This window comes from Tachypleus tridentatus, chromosome 13 (genome assembly GCF_004210375.1).
Source record: "Tachypleus tridentatus isolate NWPU-2018 chromosome 13, ASM421037v1, whole genome shotgun sequence".
NCBI lineage: Eukaryota > Metazoa > Arthropoda > Merostomata > Xiphosura > Limulidae > Tachypleus > Tachypleus tridentatus.
In genome coordinates, this window is record NC_134837.1 from 49,633,480 (window position 1) to 49,651,488 (window position 18,009).

Sequence of the window (18,009 nt, forward strand, 5' to 3'; positions counted from 1 at the left end):
GTTTATCTCATGGTACAATATTTAACTGCAGGCTCAGTTAGCAAGTTATTACAGAATGTATTTCCCATCCATGATATGTATCATACTGCTCTATAGAAATGTTTAGGAATCTAACAAGAAAATATAAAAGAGAAATAACAGAGATTGCATACCATCACCTTGCCACTGTTCGAGGTTGCATGTGTCCATATTGGATAATATTAAGTTTCACCTTCAAACATTTGCCTCAGATACAGAATGATCAATGATACAGATAATTTGTTGTAATGTAATGAGGAATCAACGTTAATGTCCATATAAAATTTGGTACATATATGATCACACTTTACAGAGTTATTAATCAAAAACTGTGAAAATGCCCTATCACCCCATTATAAAAACATTCTTTCAAAGTGGTCCAGAGTCCAGATTTGGATTTAGACCAAATTTGGGAAGGACTGTCTCATACTGACTTCCCATCCTGTTAAAGTATTTTATTTAGGTTCATCAGTTTATTAGATTAAGATACACACATAAAATGTGGACCCGACTGCAAGACCCTCTAGAGATGAGGGTAAAAATACAGAAGAAAAACATGTATTTATAATTTGTGAAAATTACTGAGGATCTCTCAAGATGCATTTTGTACTTGCATTGTAAAAATGTTAATGAAGCCTTAAAGTCTATCATTTCTTTCAAACTTGTTTTAATTATATTAGTATTATCTACTTATATGTCTATGATAACTTTAAATTGTTTACTTTTATAAAAATAAAAATGGTTGAGGAATTTTTAAATTATTTTTAACACAAAATTTCAACTTATTTCTATCAGATTATAAAATAGCAGTCCCCATACTACAAACTAATCAGCCAAACCTTGAAAGTGCATACAAAAACTTTTAAAATACAGTTGTTATTTTACAAACTGCCTTTAGAAAATACCAGTTATGTTATTATTGTCATATCAGTACTGAAGAAAGATAAAATTAATAACAAAGAAACTTTAAATGAATTGTAATGAATATTAAGCTTGAGTATTCATTCATATTCAAGAAACACACAGGCTTTCATTAGATAATATAGCAACATGGTGGTCACATTCATACTAACTTCTTCCTTGCATTTTCAGGTAAATTTCCAGACTTTCCACACAGGCATAAGCAACACATTGATATTTCAACCTTCCTAATAAATTTTGCTTATTAACATTATTTTAGCTTTTAATGTCATAATACAGGATCATAAAAACTTCAGACTGTGTGTTACAACAGCAACAATAAAATCTTCGACCAAAGACACTGCAACTTGATGGTAAACAATAATACATTGACATTTCTTTATATACAAGAGAATATTTAATCTAACCTGTGATCAAATATAATAAATTGGATAATTATCATTTCAGAAAAAAACCTAGTACAACATACCAGGATTATGATTTTATGGACATCCAAGTTCTGAGATTACAAAGAAAGATGGAAAAAGCACAATGATTACAGGATTGGATTATCATTTTTAACTTCATTTTCTAAACTGTGGACTACTTTCACATTCATTAACTTTTCGAGGTTTGTAATATAACAAGCAGAGCACAGTAACACATTTATAAAATATGTAAGAAGTCTCAAAAACCATAATCTTTCTTTGATATTTTATTTTAAAGTTCAATAATGTGTTGGTTGAGTAAAACTGTGCATGAATTCACACACACACACACAATGATTTACATTCATATTTATTCACACTGTACAAGTAGAGCAATAACTATGACTCACTTCAATTAACATAAAGTTTATGGACAAGGTTCCAGTTGGTCTATCTCAGCTGTTCCATCCTCTAAACCAAACAAACAAAAAATAAACAATTTTCAAAGCAAGCCCTTGCCATTCCATATACCCTTCTTAGCTTTCATCTAAATTCACTCAAATTTACTGCTTTCACAACAACCAAAGGCAACCGATTCCATGAGCCAACCACCATATCTGAAAAATAACTGAAAAATCTGAAAGTTGTCTTAGCTGAAAATGGCTTTTACTTTGCCTAAATCTATAATTGTATCCTTTAGTTCTACACTTCTTCCTGTTAAGTTTGAAAAATGTTGATACACCAACAATTCCTTTTACAATCTTATACTCTTCAATCAGATCACCTCTAACTCTTCACTCTTCAAGAGAAAACAATTTTAATCTTTACTAAAATGACAACCCCTTCATCACAGGTACTATTTTAATAACCTTCCTCTAAACCCTATCCAACAAACTTAATGTTGTTCCTAAGGTAAGGAGCCTAAGACTGAACACAATACTCCAAATCTGGACTATAACCAGGTACCTATACAATAGCATTATAAGCTCTTTAGATACAACCTAAAATCCTATTTGCCTTACCACTAGCAACAGCACACTGCTTGGATGGTTTAAAGACTGGTCAACCATTACACCAAGATCCCTTTACTTAACTAGTGACATTGTCAAGGCTACTCTCATCCAAGCTAAGCTTATAATTCAAATTATGATAACCTACATGCAGTATCTTGCATTTAGCATAATTAAAAACCCATCTTTCATTTATTTGCCCAACTCACTAAATGATATAAATCCTTTTGTAAAGCAGAAGCATCCTTGTCACAGCAAGCAACACCCAAAATCTTGATACCATCAGAAAATGCAAGTAATTTATTGAGTTCACCTGTGTCATTAACGTAAATCAAACAGAGCAATGGTCCTAAAATTGAGCCCTGAGGCACACTACTTGCAACATTAATCCAGTTTGACTGAATTCCATTGATAACAACCCTTTGCTTTATTCCATCAAGCCATTCTTCTATCCAGTTAGTTAACTCATCTTTAAACCTGTTAAGATAAGTTTATTTACATGGCACTTAGTCAAATGATTTTTGAAAATCCAAATAGACCAAATTTACATCCTTACTCTCATTTACATATGCAATAACATTTTAAAAGCATGTCACAAGATTTGTAAGGCAAGATTTTTCCCTCAGTAAAAACACATTAACTATCTGATAAAATCTTTAATGTTGCTACATAACTTTACAAGTATCTTTTATCAGTCTTTCCAAAACTTTTCCAATGACTGATTTAAGAATAATAGGCATATAATTACTGAGACAACTTCTATTACCTCCCCAATTAAAGGACCAATTTAACCTTCTTAGAAGTGTGAAAATATTGTAATGCATTTACCATTATACATCTATTTTAATAGATTATGCATAGATGCATAATGTGATGCATACTGTTCAATGTGTATTGCACAAGTCCTGCCTGTTCTTGAAATGTCTAGTAGATTCTTGAGAGCAAGAATCAACAATGTACAGTTTTTGAAAACACTGGTGTATCTTCGAACATTGTTGAACATTCAAGAATCTCGTGTTAGTATATAAAAGCAAGCAATCACAAGAATTCAAGAGAAAATATTATTGGTCAGCTAATGTCAGTGTACTATAAGCCTCTGAAGCTATCATTGTGATAAATGATTATTAATCAAAAACCTACAGATATTTCACTAGGAACATTTGTAGATTTCAAACATTACAACCCATTTAACTTCAGTGAATTAATCATGGATGTTACTATTTCTACGAAGACACTGACTTTTTACCAATGAAGATATTTAGCCTGTGAATGATATTAGGCCAGCTAAGAAAAGACACCTAGCTAGCTTAGAGGAGGCATAACAATAACAACTCAGAATTAATTTGCTCATCATGAACCTGGACCATTGATAAAATATTTAGTTCTACCATGAATACATTCATACATATATACATACACCTTAAGATCTCTAAGGCTAAGGAAATTTCACACATATTACTATATTTGCATGCACAATTATTAAGTGTTATTGTAAAACGTAGTTAACTATATGCTTATATGCAAAATGTTTAGAGTTAAAACAAAAATTATTATACTTACCTCTTTTATTTACAAATACGTTAAAATCATATGAATAATATTTTGACAATTTCACATCACAAAACAATGTTTATGCACACTAATTTCCTTAGTTACCTAAAACTTTAATTTTGTTTATCCCAAACAAATTAAAATCATTCTTGTATGCTACACTTTCACTTTTCAACTCCGAGTATCATGTAACTGTGTAGTGATTTAAAATCCTAAAAACTCCATTATCTGTTTTCTTTACTTACCTTAAGTTGACCTAAAACACAAACTAAAACACCACCATCAAACATTGGTTGACAATCGACCTTAGTGATGCTGTGGGCAATTTTCTGAAATGTTAAAGACTGTAAATAGAGAAATTAGTCAATAATTATAAACTGTCATATATTCTAATTTCCAAATAGTGACCAAAGACATTTTTTTACAATCAAATGAACTAAAAGGTGGATCTGAACAAGAAAAAATTTTTGGACAACCATTCAGTGACCAGAAAATTCATGTTAACAATAAAACAGACTAGAAGCTACATTTTAACAACTATATAGACTTCAAAGTGCCAAATACATATCACTTCAAATCAACACTTACACTTTACGTTTGGTCACATGCATCTAGACCTAATGGTCATCAATATTTTCATAAAATTGTAAGAAATTCCCAATAAGTTTATTGGCTAAAACATTATCACCACAATTTATAATTCTAGTACTGCAAATGGTAAATTTTGACCTTCTTGGTTTCAGAACAGAACAAAGGTTCCAACCTTCAATAGTACTGATTTGCATAATCACTATAACTAGTAATTTGTATTTTACAGGTGTTTCACACAAATGAAATACTGACAGGTAACTTAAAAATACATTATAAAGAACAGTAATCATGTTTTCATATTTTAAGTGCTATGTAGCCATACAGTAAATTCACATTGCAAAAGCATCTTGACTGCAGCCATTTGAAAATCTACAACTGACTTGAGAAATAGAAATATTTATTTAATAATCATCATCTTAAATAAGTTAACAACTATATTTTTAATATATAATTGTTGATTAAAATTATTAGTGTTGGCTTAGGTTTTAGGTTTCATATGTATTCTTCCCATTTCACTTCCCTTACATCTTGTACGTTGAGAATTCAGAACATTTTATTCAAGTAATACAGCCACTAAACAAACTTCTCCAGCATATAGATGGAATGGCTACATATAATATTTAGACATGCTCTCCTTTTTTTGGATATAAAAATGTTCATTTACGTAATGGGCATTATACAAATCAAAAGAATGAATTTTCTGTGTGTGATTACTATTAAAACACTGTAAAAACGTTTTGTTAAGTACAGAAATTCCATCTGATAAATCTTTGAATATTTACAACCACCTTCCAATTCCTAGCTAGCAAATGAGCCTTCAAACACAACACTACCTAGATTTACTTTTGTGCAAGTATACTTTTACAATAAAAAAATACCTTTTCATGTCAGATTTTACTCTCCAATTACATTTATTCCTGTTTACAAAACAAAACAAACCTGACTGCAAACAGTTATCACAAGCTTAATTTTATTACTGAAAAAAGAATATAGTGTAGAAATGATTAAACTTGTGAGCATGCTGAGAAACCTGTTAACCCAATACGTTTTAAAATTATACAATGAAAAAAGGTTAACAGAAACTTACAGTGTTTCTGTACATTTGTGTGATAACCATCCATACAAATGTTATGAATGAAATTTTGCACAAGGTTTTCCCTTCGTAATGGTAATGATCAAAGCTAAACATACAGATGTAAAAAAAATATTCCTTCTTGCATCCTCCCTAAACCACTGGATAATTCATCCAGTCAGACCTAGAAATATTTTGATTCAGTGGTTAACTTCCTAGACAGAAAAATTGCTGCTAATGTACCAAGTAAAAAATTTGGTTTCAAAGCCTTAAGTACATGTGCTAAGTCCACAATATGATTCTCCTAAAAGCAGTTTTTTTTATTGAGAAAGTAATACCAAATTTATATGTTAGGAACAGAATAAACATTCAAGGAATCCTAAGAGAATTATAATACTGATGAAAATTTTAGTATTGAAACTGGTGTGTTGCCAGACAGAGCTTTGAATTACTACATTACTTTAACAGTTCATTTATTGACAATGAACTGTGCTTTGGTCATATCTGTTGTGATTTTCTTAGTTGCACCAAGTTACTGGTGGAGCATGCAAAAGAAACTTCAACAAAACTGAAAGAATATATACTGCAAAAGAAAAATCTGATTTTCTATTGCCTCAACGGAGCCTGCTTACAAGTTGCATACAGTAAATAATATTTATTTCAATCAAATAATCAATGTTAAAAAATATAAAGTATGCCATCTTTACTGGACAGAGATGTGTATTCTAAGTTATTAAACTTGCTAAATTATTAATTATATTATTAGATGTAGTTATCATTCTGTGTGCTATTGCAGAATTGAAAAACAGAGTATTATATATGAAAATCAACAATGCCACTCTTTAAAGGGCATAGGTGCAACCCACATTACTGGCAATCACTCATTTGAAACATGTTATTTTCCTGGGGTATCAACTGACTTTCCAATTGAAAGTTCACTGACAATTACTGTACAGTGGTTGTATGAAGTTAAGTCTTCCTCGTTTTGTTCAACAAAAATGTTTTCTTCCTTATCACACCTCAGCATCATAAATCAAATAGTGTATAAAAGATAAAGCAAGTTTAAAAAAATCAAAACCATAACTTTAGAAGTTGTTCACAGATATGTTTTTTTGATAACATATCACAAAGCTAAGCTACTGTCACTTTCAAAGTTATGGTTTAAATGCCAAAACCTGATAAGTCATTGGAAACCACCAAGTCTTAAAAATAACAACCATTTTCAAATCTCTTAATGGCCAATCTTAAAGACTTGATGGTAAACGAAAGATGTTTTTCCATACAAATTACTAATTTCAAGTTCTCTTAAGAGATCTTTGATATGGCAATAGTTACAACACATGTAGTAATTTCAAAATTATTTTTTATTTAATAAATCTAAATGGCAAATTAAACAAATAAAAAAAATTATGAACTAGAACTGAAATACATTACATTTATTTTCTCCATTATTTTACTTCTTCCAAGCAGATTCTGACCTTCAAAAGACATAAGAGATGTCTCTTCCTGAAATACAAACAATATTAATTTCATTATTAACAAATGAAAGTTGTTTATATTGTAAATATAAATCTTATACAAGTAATCAGATTGTCTATAAACAATATCTCATTCTGTGAAGTTCAAATTTATTTCATCAGAGCAATTCATAAGAACAATTATTACAAGTTTCTTTATAACTATTCTTTTTTTTAATTTTCATAGAGAAATAGGTTTGCCAGTTTTTAATAATTTGCAAGACATTTAATATTTAAGCCTCTTTAAAATACTGTATAAATTTTTATCCCTTTATCTTAAGCAGAACAGTTATTGGAAAGAATTCAGAAGAGGGTTTTTAAGATGTTGCAGAAGGAGGACAGATTGTTACATAAATATAGTTTGAGATCTAACCTGCCCTCTCTTGAGAAGGGTCAGGTGTGTACTAATTCAAGTATTCAAAATTATTAAAAGGAACTATCAATATGACGAAATTGAGTTGAAATAACTCATAAATCTAACATTTGAAAAGATAATAAACCTGTGGAAAAAACTGCCATCTAGAACTAATGTTAAAAATGGGGAAATGGGATAAATATCCAATCTGAATAAAAAACTGCATTATACATGAAATCCCACAGAATGTGGGTACCTGTTTGAAAAGTATTTTAAGCTGTGTAAACACAGTTGTTTCAGTTTTAATGGACTGTTTCCATCTATTTATAGAGTAAGATAATATTTCAGCTTATATGCTAAAGTTTGTTAAGGTAGAAACAAACAAAAGCAGTCTGATTAACCCAAAACAGAAAATGTGTTTCCTCATTTTCACCTATTCTGTTGAGATTGAAGATATGAAAAATAGTTGCATATACGAATTACAATTGGGGGTTTCAAAGAAAGAAAACGTTTAACTCTTAAATGCCTGAAGGCATTGATTTAAATACACCTTTTGTAAGATTGTCTTTAGATTTGTTGTAAAAAGGAAAATGAATAAAAAGCTTCTACTCAATGAAACTGTTTGAGCTTGGAATGAACTAGGTTCAAATTCTATATCTTTCACAAACACAAAAAGTATACATACAAAATACTGATCACACAAATGTTGACAACCTGGACCAATAACAATAATGTGACAAATACACACATTTATACACGTATATGTGTCTCATATTTGTATGAATTTGCAGATATGAAAGATTTAAAAAGTATTTGTTTACTCATCAGATTGTATAATCACAATGAAATATGAAGTCATAAGATAAGCTTTCTGCAAATTCAAAGAAGGGAAAAAGAAAATCAGACTATAGCTTTAGGTGTTTGCAAACACCTTTTCACTGATAACATATCACCAAGCTCAGTTCTATCACTTTATTACAAATTCTTTGCCAGTCTTTTTTCAACTGAAATGTTGCTTTAAACAACTAGAAAAAAAAGTACAAAAAAGGAGCTTTAATTGCTTGTTTTTGTTCAGAGCGTGGCTATCAACTCAAAATTAAATTCTGAAATTTTAAAAACATTATGTAACAATTATACGGAATAATTTTTAACTCTGAAATTTTTTCAACATAAGAAAGTTTGTTTTGGTTTTTTTAAATTTCACACAAAGCTACACAAGGGCTATCTGCGCTAGCCACCCCTAATTTAGCAGTGTAAGACTAGAGGGAAGGCAGCTAGTTGTCACCACCCACCACCAACTCTTGGGCTACTTTTTTTATCAACAAATAGTTGGATTAACCATCACATTATAATGCCCCCATGGCTGAAAGGGTGAGCAGGTTCGGTGAGACCGGGATTTGAACCTGCAACCCATAAGAAAGAATGACTATATTTGTTTAATTCTGCCCTCAGGGATTCTGTATACTCCAACAAATGCCAAAGAGTTCAATGGAAACTCTTACAGGCCATGTGATCAGACATACGAGGTCAATTACAAACCGTAAAATGAGATTGTGGTTGTTATTTTACTTATAAGAATACTTATACAATACCTGTAGAAGACTAATTTTGGACAGATTAAATGGGATTGTAGAGAGTTAATTAGCAAAAAAATGTTTTCTTGAAATTATTCAGTTTGATTTTTATATAATTTAGTCAAAAAACCAATGAGTGATTTGTTTGTTTTTTAATTTTGTGCAAAATTACATAAAGGCTACATCTGAACTAGCCATCCCTAATTTAGCAGTGTAAGACTAGAAGGAAGACAGATAGTCATCACCACCCACAACCAACTCTTGGGCTACTCTTTTTCCAATGAATAGTGATTGAACATCACATTATAATACCCCCACAGATGAAAGAGTGAACATGTTTGGTGTGATGGGGATTCAAACCCAACTCTCAGATTATGAGTTCAGTGTCCTAACTACCTGGCTACCAACAAGTGGGATTAACATTATAGAGCTGTTGTTAATCATTAATAACAACATGATTACAAGACTTGAAGTATAGGGAATATTTAGGGAAGTATGACCACTGCAAGACTAATTTCATATTTTGTTAAACAATGCGATAGAAAATTAAATTTTAGTTCATAATTTTTTTAGAAATATAACTTTAAAGCCTTGAGATTTATTGTTTGTGAATTGGAACAGCAAGTTTAAAAGGTAATGTGGGATAGTTTGGAAAATTTTTCAAAATAAATTGCTTTTAATGCCATAAATTCATAATTAGCAGAAACAGATAACTGAGAAGACAAAACTAAACTGGTTTATTCAATATACAAAAGAAAAAATCAAAGATAAATGACACAGAAGTTTAAAAAAGTTATACTGACAGATAGGTTAGAAACTTCAAAGATCCATAAGAGAGACAGAACTTTAAATGAAAAAAAAAGGAATCTAACATGGCTGATTGATAATGTTAAGACTAAAAGTGAGAATTTTTTAAGTATGTTAAAAGTAAGTATAATGTTAAAATTTTCCATATCATATACTAACCTTCTTTCCCTATATCCTTACAGATAGGTGACCGCACATAATACATTCCAGAGACATTTCCAAGTGTTGAAGTGGTTACAAGTAATGTAAATTACATGAAAAAATTCACATAATTATTATTTATTTTCAAGAAGATAATGTGCTTTCACAGAAGTGTGTGGATAATTCCCAAGACTTTTCTGACATCACTACTTTACTTCTGCAGCTTTGTTTACTTTCTATGATAAACTTCACAAAACAAAGCAAAACAAGATCAACCATGTTTTTATTTGTACAAAAAACTCAAAAGTAGTGAATGTCAGAGTATGCCACAAAATTATGTACTGTGAAATCAAGAACAACTTATAAGTAGCTTTGAAACTACATGTATCAAAACCTTCATCTATAAAAAAAAATGTCCTGCACAGAAAATAATTAATAAATAGAAAAATATTCAAAGAAGAGAAATGTCAACATGATAATCAAAAGCAGCAAGCTTTCAAGCTCTTTTAGGGGAAAAAAGTTTTAAATTAATTTATGGATAAATTTAGTAGTTTTGGGGACATTTATGACATTCTTAAGGGTTTTTTTCTCCAAAGAACTGCATCAAAATCTTACATTTTTTTAAACAAATAGCAATAAATAAACTCACAGATGACTTATTTTGCTTCTTAACTGTTTTTATTCTGAATCCTAGTCTTCAGCATTGGTTACCATTGCATACTTCATACTTGAAAAACACAAAAAGAAACAAATGGTTAGAATCAATTGATTTATCAAGTTTTATCAAATGAAATTCTAAAAGCATAGAATTATACAGCTTCCACCCTAACAACTGAAAACTATCTTTTATAATGTTTGAAAAATTACTTCTAATACAGCAATTAGCTAGTTAATTGTAAGGAGTGTGCAAGTACAGAAAACTTATTAATGTTAAACAGCTGTCACTTTATCTGGGTACCATCCATATTGCATTTTTAAATGTCACAATAATGTTAATAATTATATCCTGGTTTGTAATTAAAAATATGTAAACTTGGGAGATACCTCCTCTTCATTATTCAACTTAAAAAAGAAAGAAAGAACATAAATCCGACATAAAGGACTGAGCTCCGTTTTACAAAAGTTACTTATAAAAAGCATGAAGAAGTTAAAAATTAAAATGATAATAAAAACAACAACTATGCAATGACACAAGTTTAAAGTGTTGGTCTTTCACCAAACCCAAAGTATACACTTTGACAGAAAATAGTGACAGTTCTTTCAGGGGGGCCCAGCATGGCCAAGCGTGTTAAGGTGTGCGACTCATAATCTGAAGGTCGTGGGTTCGCATCCCCATCGCTCCAAACATGCTCGCCCTTTCAGCCATGGGGGCATTATAATGTGACGGTCAATCCCACCATTTGTTGATAAAAAAGTAGCCCAAGAGTTGGCAGTTGGTGGTGATGACTAGCTGCTTTCTCTCTAGTCTTACACTGCTAAATTAGGGACGGCTAGCACAGATAGCCCTCGAGTAGCTTTGTGCGAAACTCTAAAACAAACAAATCCTTTAGGGGCTTTTGGCTGCCTTGTTTCTTTCACAGCTGTTTTGTACCTCACTATGTCTGGAGCAATGTTACCTACTTCATCCAGTTCTCTAAAATCTCTTATTAGCTTCTTCAAACATCATCTCTCCTAATCTTATTTTATCTAACAATTTCTTATATTTTATCACCTAGTTTTCTTTTCCTTTTTGCTAGCTCTGTTACATACCATTTGGTCCTTTCCCCCTTGTTTTGTTTTATTGGGCCTTTTCATGTTCTTGGTGTTCATTTTTAAGCCTTCATTTATTTGCATTATCAGCATACTTGCCTGCTTCTCATAATTATTAATAAAACCTTCCAACTTATAGTAAAATTATGTGTAATAATATATCAACCATACTATATCTGCTCCAGGCAGTGCCAAGAAGGCCTTTCACTCAATTCCAGTCCTTGTCACTGATTTTTCTGTACTCCTCCCTCTCTCTCAGTAACTTTTACCATATCTTTCAACATTCTATAAACATTAATGGAATTATCTAGCTCAAGTTACTTTTCTTTTGTAGCTTGTTTCCAGACAGGCTCATTTCAAATTCACTATTTCCATGCTTTTACAAGTTTGGACACAGTGGTTTATTTGGTAGCAGCAACATCACTTTGCTTTATAAAATTTGGGAGAGTAATAATTCACTCTGATTTTATAATTTACTTTCAATATCAAGAGATATCTTCTAACAGACATCCTGTCCATTCATTCGTAAACTCTGTCATTTCATTGTGATGAATCATCCAGAGTATTTTAACACAATGTTTTAGATTATTTTTTTAGCAACTTTCATTTGTGGTGGCAAGTTTTTCGAGTTCAAACATCTTTTGCAAAAATAATGGAGTAGATTCTCCAATTTCCATATCAGCTAACACTGCACAAAAAAGTTTTTGCTTCTTGAACACAATTGGATGTTCCTTATATATTTTTGGCTGTTGATCATGAAAATCACATCCAAATTTGCCCATCACGTATAGTTTCATCGAAATCTTGGTTTCACCAGGACATTGCTACAATGGAAAAACGATATCTGGGCAACTGGAATCCGACAATGCTTGCTGACTAATGTTGGACACTGCAACGTGATGCACCGGACATTGAATACAAATGAAAATCAGGAGCAAAATACTTTTAATTATGTTGAACTTAATAGCATATTAAAAACAAACGCAATTAAATACGTTATTGCCAGTAAACAGTTAACTGTCTGTTTCTCAATGTTCCTATGTGATGAAGCAAAACCAAATCTATATTTGATCATACCCACCAGTACCTGTCACAATCAGCAAAATCTTTTAAGGAAGCAAAACTTCTCAAAAAAATTGTTGTGCAGTGTAACTGACTGTCTTGACTTTCTAAAACTATCAATTTTCTGCAAATGTGATAAGACCATGCTATTTTACAAAAACCTGAGAATGGAAAACTTAAACATATTTGATGCTTTTTAATATATTATATAGATTAAGATGTACTTTAATTGAAGCATCTCAAATCTATCAAATATGGACTGCAAATAATGAGGGGGGAGGGGATTTGTACCAACGTTGATGGTGTCTTCAGTAGCCCACAGGAACAAAAGAACCTTTCTCTCTTGTTAAGAAGCTTGGATGTTATATCTCAGGAGTTTTCAGTCCATTTTACTTCACCATATTGTACCTTATTTAGCTTAAATATGTTTTGATACTCAAAGCAGACTTTGGTTGGACTGTCACAAATTATTCAAGTTTTAATTCTTTACAATCTGTTGCAGCACTGGTAGCAATGTTACTTACCTACATTGTACATGTCCAATGAACAATTCTTCATCATATCCTTCCTATTGTGACTCTTGAAAATATTTTCTTTTGCAAAAAGATGACTTGAACTAAAACTAATGAACTTCAAATTACTCCATATTCTTTCCAAACATTTTCAAACATTCATGTTGTACATGTATATTGCAGGGAATGAAATCAATAAATAACATTAAACCTGATGATTGTCTGTCTTTCCTCATTGAGCTGGTTATAAATTGTCTTATTTACATTGTGGGCACTGATTTAAGATTAAACAGTTTACTAACTTGGATTTGGAAACCACTTTCCTGTAATGTATCTATAATTCCCATAGAAGTACCTGCTCTATCTGCATGTCCAAAAACCAGTGCCTTCAAGAACTGAACAATTCCTCCTCTTCTCTGATCTGAGAAAGAGATCACATTGTTCGTATGCTTCATAGTAACTAGTTTCATCATTCTGAAGCATTTAAGATATTATCATACACCTGTTGAAAAGACAATCCTAAGCCATACAGTATAAGTAAGCTATTTATTGTAATCTTCATGCAACAACATTTCCTAGTAAATTTCCTCTGAACTGCTCTGCAACATTATCATATGAAGAGGAAGAATAATTCCTGCAAGCAATTTCCATCCCTTAATTAAAGAATTATGTGATATAGTTTTTGGTAATTTTATCCACAGCTACTATAAATAACAAGTTGATTCTTTCCCCTTCTAACAAAGTGACCTCTTTGTTTCAAGAACACTAGTGCTCCCATTGCTAGAGAAATTAGGCAAGATTTCCAGAACTAAGTTTAAGTGTTTTAGGATACATAATAATTTGCTTAAATCCAAAGACCTAAACAATAAATTATATTCTGAAGTGTGCAAACCATTCTACTGAAGATACATCTGTTTTGCACCAACTTTAAAACTTTGTTAAACATTTTGCTGTAACCAGCTAGCATTAAACTTTGTTTGTCCTTGTGAAATCATACATGAATACATTTCTAAGTGTATTTAAGCTGTATTTAAACATCTCTCTATATTATCCAAAAACAATTTCAATTTACAGAGAAATCTCTAAAATAGACCCTCAAAAACCAGCCAACTTATATAAACTGGAAACTTATTCTGTAGCTTTAAATATACAATAAGAAAACTGAATATATTTGTAACCTGAAATTTATCAAATTAAAGTATGACATAAAACTGATTATTCACTTTTTGAAGTATGCTGGTGATCAAGCTGAAGATGAGGATTCACTTAAAAAAGGCTTGAAACATAACCTGCATAATATATACACTCAGCTAGAAAACATTGATTAAATAAATGTTTAAGTAAAAACATGCAACAAACAAACTTTGCTTTGTACACTTCAGTTTCTCAGTATGATATACAAAAACAATTTAAGAATCCCCTCCTTTTTTAAAAAAGCACTACCTCTGACAATAATTTTAGAAATTTTAATAACATCCCTAAACTCTAGGATTTTGTATAGATGCAAGGAACCACTTAGTCCTTCAAGTCTGTCCCTGCACACCTACATTTGAGAAAAAATAAAAACTTAAAACCCACCCTTTTCAGGAAATTATTTAGAGTCTTGTAAAGTGATGACTCCACTACTGCTGATGGAAACTCATTCCAAATGCCAATTACCCTGTTAGAAAAATAACTATTTTAACTGTAGCTTAGTCTGTCTTTTTCAAACATTAAACTTTCATTTTCTCATTCTACTGCCTTAGAATAAAACAGAAATCAGGAGCCTTATAAAATCCTTGGATTATTTTGTAAACTTCTAAAATAGATTACCTCTTATCCTTTTTTTTTTCACAGGAAAAAAAGTTGTGTGTGTGTTTTCTTATAGTAAAGCCACATTGGGCTATCTGCTGAGAAAAAACTTGTGATCTTTGCCCTTTCCAATAAGACAATATAAGGAGACCAAAATTGGACACAGTACTCCACATGAGGCTTAACTAATGATTTGTATAGAAGTAATTACCTCTTGTGACTTGTAATTAATATCTACAAATACATCCTAATATTCTATTAACTGTACTTCTAGCAAACAAAACACTGCCTCAATGGATTGGATGACTTATTTATCACTATGTCAAAATCCTCTTCTTCACACACACTGCTAAATGTGTTTCTGCAATGGTATATAAATATACCGTATTTTTTTTTATCTCCTGATATTAATAGTGTCAAATTTTAAAGTTATCAGTCATTTATGAGTATGTGAAGTTTTCAAATTACATAATAAAAAAAAAAATCAATAAGTTGATTTCATTTTAGCTCTCTTTATTCCTTTGTCATTATCTAAATCTCTGAATATAACATTTGTTCTGTCCAAGGGCAATATGGTTGTGAAGCTGTACAATATGAAAAATGTAGACAGCTATATCCTCCAGTGGTAGGTCAGGTGATTTCTTATATTTCAGTAGGACTGACCAACAATGAGACAGGTGGTGCATGCAACCTGACAATTCTGATGTTATAGAATTTGCTATATAATACTATGATATCTATCAGATCTCTCCTTTTCACACCTTCACCTCAGTAAATGAACTTAATATTTACCTTACCTAAAAATTTATGATACTTACCTTTACACACAGAACAGCTTGATCTCTTCTACATCTACCAATGAGACTTGTATGCCACTAGCCTTGAGCAAAAGCCCAACTAAACATGTTTAACTTGAACTGCACTAGTGAATGATGATAATATTATGCCACAACAGTCCTCCACAAATAGGCAGGTGACACAATGTTCTTGCATAGTAATTTTCTCTAAATATTTGCACTTAAAATAGCTTCATTCTTAGATGAGACAAGGAGAAAGTACATTGGTAGTGGGGAGGACTGGAAGGAAGGTGTGTGAAGGTATGCATCAGGAATTCATTTTCATTTAAGGAAAATGTTGCCTTCCAAGATAACTCATCTTCTCACACAGAATAGCCAGAATCCCACACTGAATTGGAGAAGAGGCCAGTGCATACATTAACCATAGATGAAATCCCTTATAGCATCCAAAGGGAAAGACCATGGAATGTCACACCTGAAGGCAATAGTTCCATGAGAACACCTCTGTGGTAGACTGCATTTTGTCTTGACCAGGGTACACTCTTCTCCTAGAAGAAAAATGCAGGAAAGACAAGAGAGCTTCACAGAGATGGGCAGAATTTATGTCCATGGCCAACCAAGCACCCTCACACAAGTGGTCAGTGAGCCAAGAAGTGTAATGTGTTTAACACACAATCAGATAGAACAGTGAGTGACTGACTTCAACTCAACAAGGCAGATAAAGGCAGGGGTGATTAGCCCATCCTACTGAAGAAGAAGGGCACATATACTGTTTGAGGGATGACTCATGCTTTACAAACAGTATCACCATCCTACTCCCATTCATGATATCTTATATCATGAAGTCTTATATAAAACAATGAAAGCTGTATAACCCTAGCACCTTTAAAAATGTGCCTTTCTTCTTTAAGGTTAAAGAACAGGAAGCCAATGGCTGAAACAAAACACATACAAGTATGTGTAAAACCCCATGGAAGTCAAGCAAGGGTGAGGAAGAAAAGGTAAAAAAAAAAAAAAAAAAGAGTACAGGAGAAGAAAACACTTGGCAATAATGGGAAATGCAAAATATAGTGGCAAAAGCTGACCGATATGCAGCTACTGTGTAAAAAGACCAAAAGTTAGAATGATTTAGAGGAAGGGGATGGCAGATGGACCAGCATAAAACAACAACATAAAAACTGTTGATGGTTGGACAAAGTTAAAAGACAACAGGAATGGGATAAGAAAATTACACAATTGAAGATCCCAACCATCCCACATGTGATGAGGAAGGGATGACACTCCTAGGTGAGAAAGATGTGTATGAGGTTAACTAGAGTGAAGGGGTGCTTGAATAACAATTGACAAAGTAGATGAAACCAGGGTTGTGCAGGTGAAAGGAGCTGCCAACATAACCCAACAAAAAGTGTTACAGATCAAGATGAGGAAACAAAGAATATGGTAAGACAAGTTCTGGCTGAGATCAGTGACTGCAAGGGTTGAAAGAGGAGGAACTGATGACAAGAAAAATGGAAGTTTAGTACAGAGAGGAGTGGCAAAGGTATCAATGAGGAGCATGACCAAATGAGAGCATATTTAAAAAAAAAGCTGAAGGTGAAAAGGCCACTTCATGGGTAAAATCTAGTCCAGCCATGACAGAGGCCATCTGCTACCAGGTTCTCCTTTGGTGAGAAGGAATGAGCCCAAAGTAACAGGTCCAATGCACAAAAACAAAGAGCCCTGGAACAGGTACCCTTCTGACAACTGATATGAAAAATGACTATGGAATTGTTGGAGTGGATCATAACAGTTCAATCCACAAAAAAAGGGAGTTAATGGCAAAAGTCCAGTGAACTGTTTGAACATATATGGAATGAAGGTTCTTTGTGAGCCCACAAATCCAAAGTCATGTTCTTCAGACACATACCACAACCCCAACAAGAAGCACCTGAGAAAAGATGGAAACCTGGTCAAGGAGGTTCATTAACATGATATTAGCATTATTTGGCTGCCAAGACAAGTCTTCAAGAAGAAAAAAAGGAAGACACAACTGAGAACAACACATCCAAAGAAATATTCCACTGGCCCTGCTATGTCCCTTTGTGCAAGACCTAAACAAACGAGTGTTTCTAGGAAAACCTATGCCCTCAAAAGA

The 18,009-nt window shown here is 32.1% G+C and overlaps 1 protein-coding gene across 4 annotated transcripts in view; it reads right to left on the reverse strand.

Moving 5' to 3' along the window:
- LOC143240669 (putative nuclear transport factor 2) overlaps window positions 1–18,009 on the reverse strand; it is a 32,445-nt gene that overhangs the window by 1,736 nt on the left and 12,700 nt on the right. For 2 of the 4 annotated variants that reach the window (XM_076483474.1, XM_076483476.1), the window contains exons 2-4: window positions 14,866–14,947; window positions 7,005–7,076; window positions 4,153–4,251 (exon numbers count right to left, since the gene is read on the reverse strand). In XM_076483474.1, the coding sequence (XP_076339589.1) occupies window positions 4,153–4,251; window positions 7,005–7,076; window positions 14,866–14,947 (253 nt within the window). Of the gene's footprint in view, window positions 1–1,756; window positions 1,818–4,152; window positions 4,252–7,004; window positions 7,077–14,865; window positions 14,948–18,009 lie in introns of all 4 variants that reach the window. The other 2 variants (XM_076483477.1, XM_076483475.1) reach the window with 2 other exon arrangements.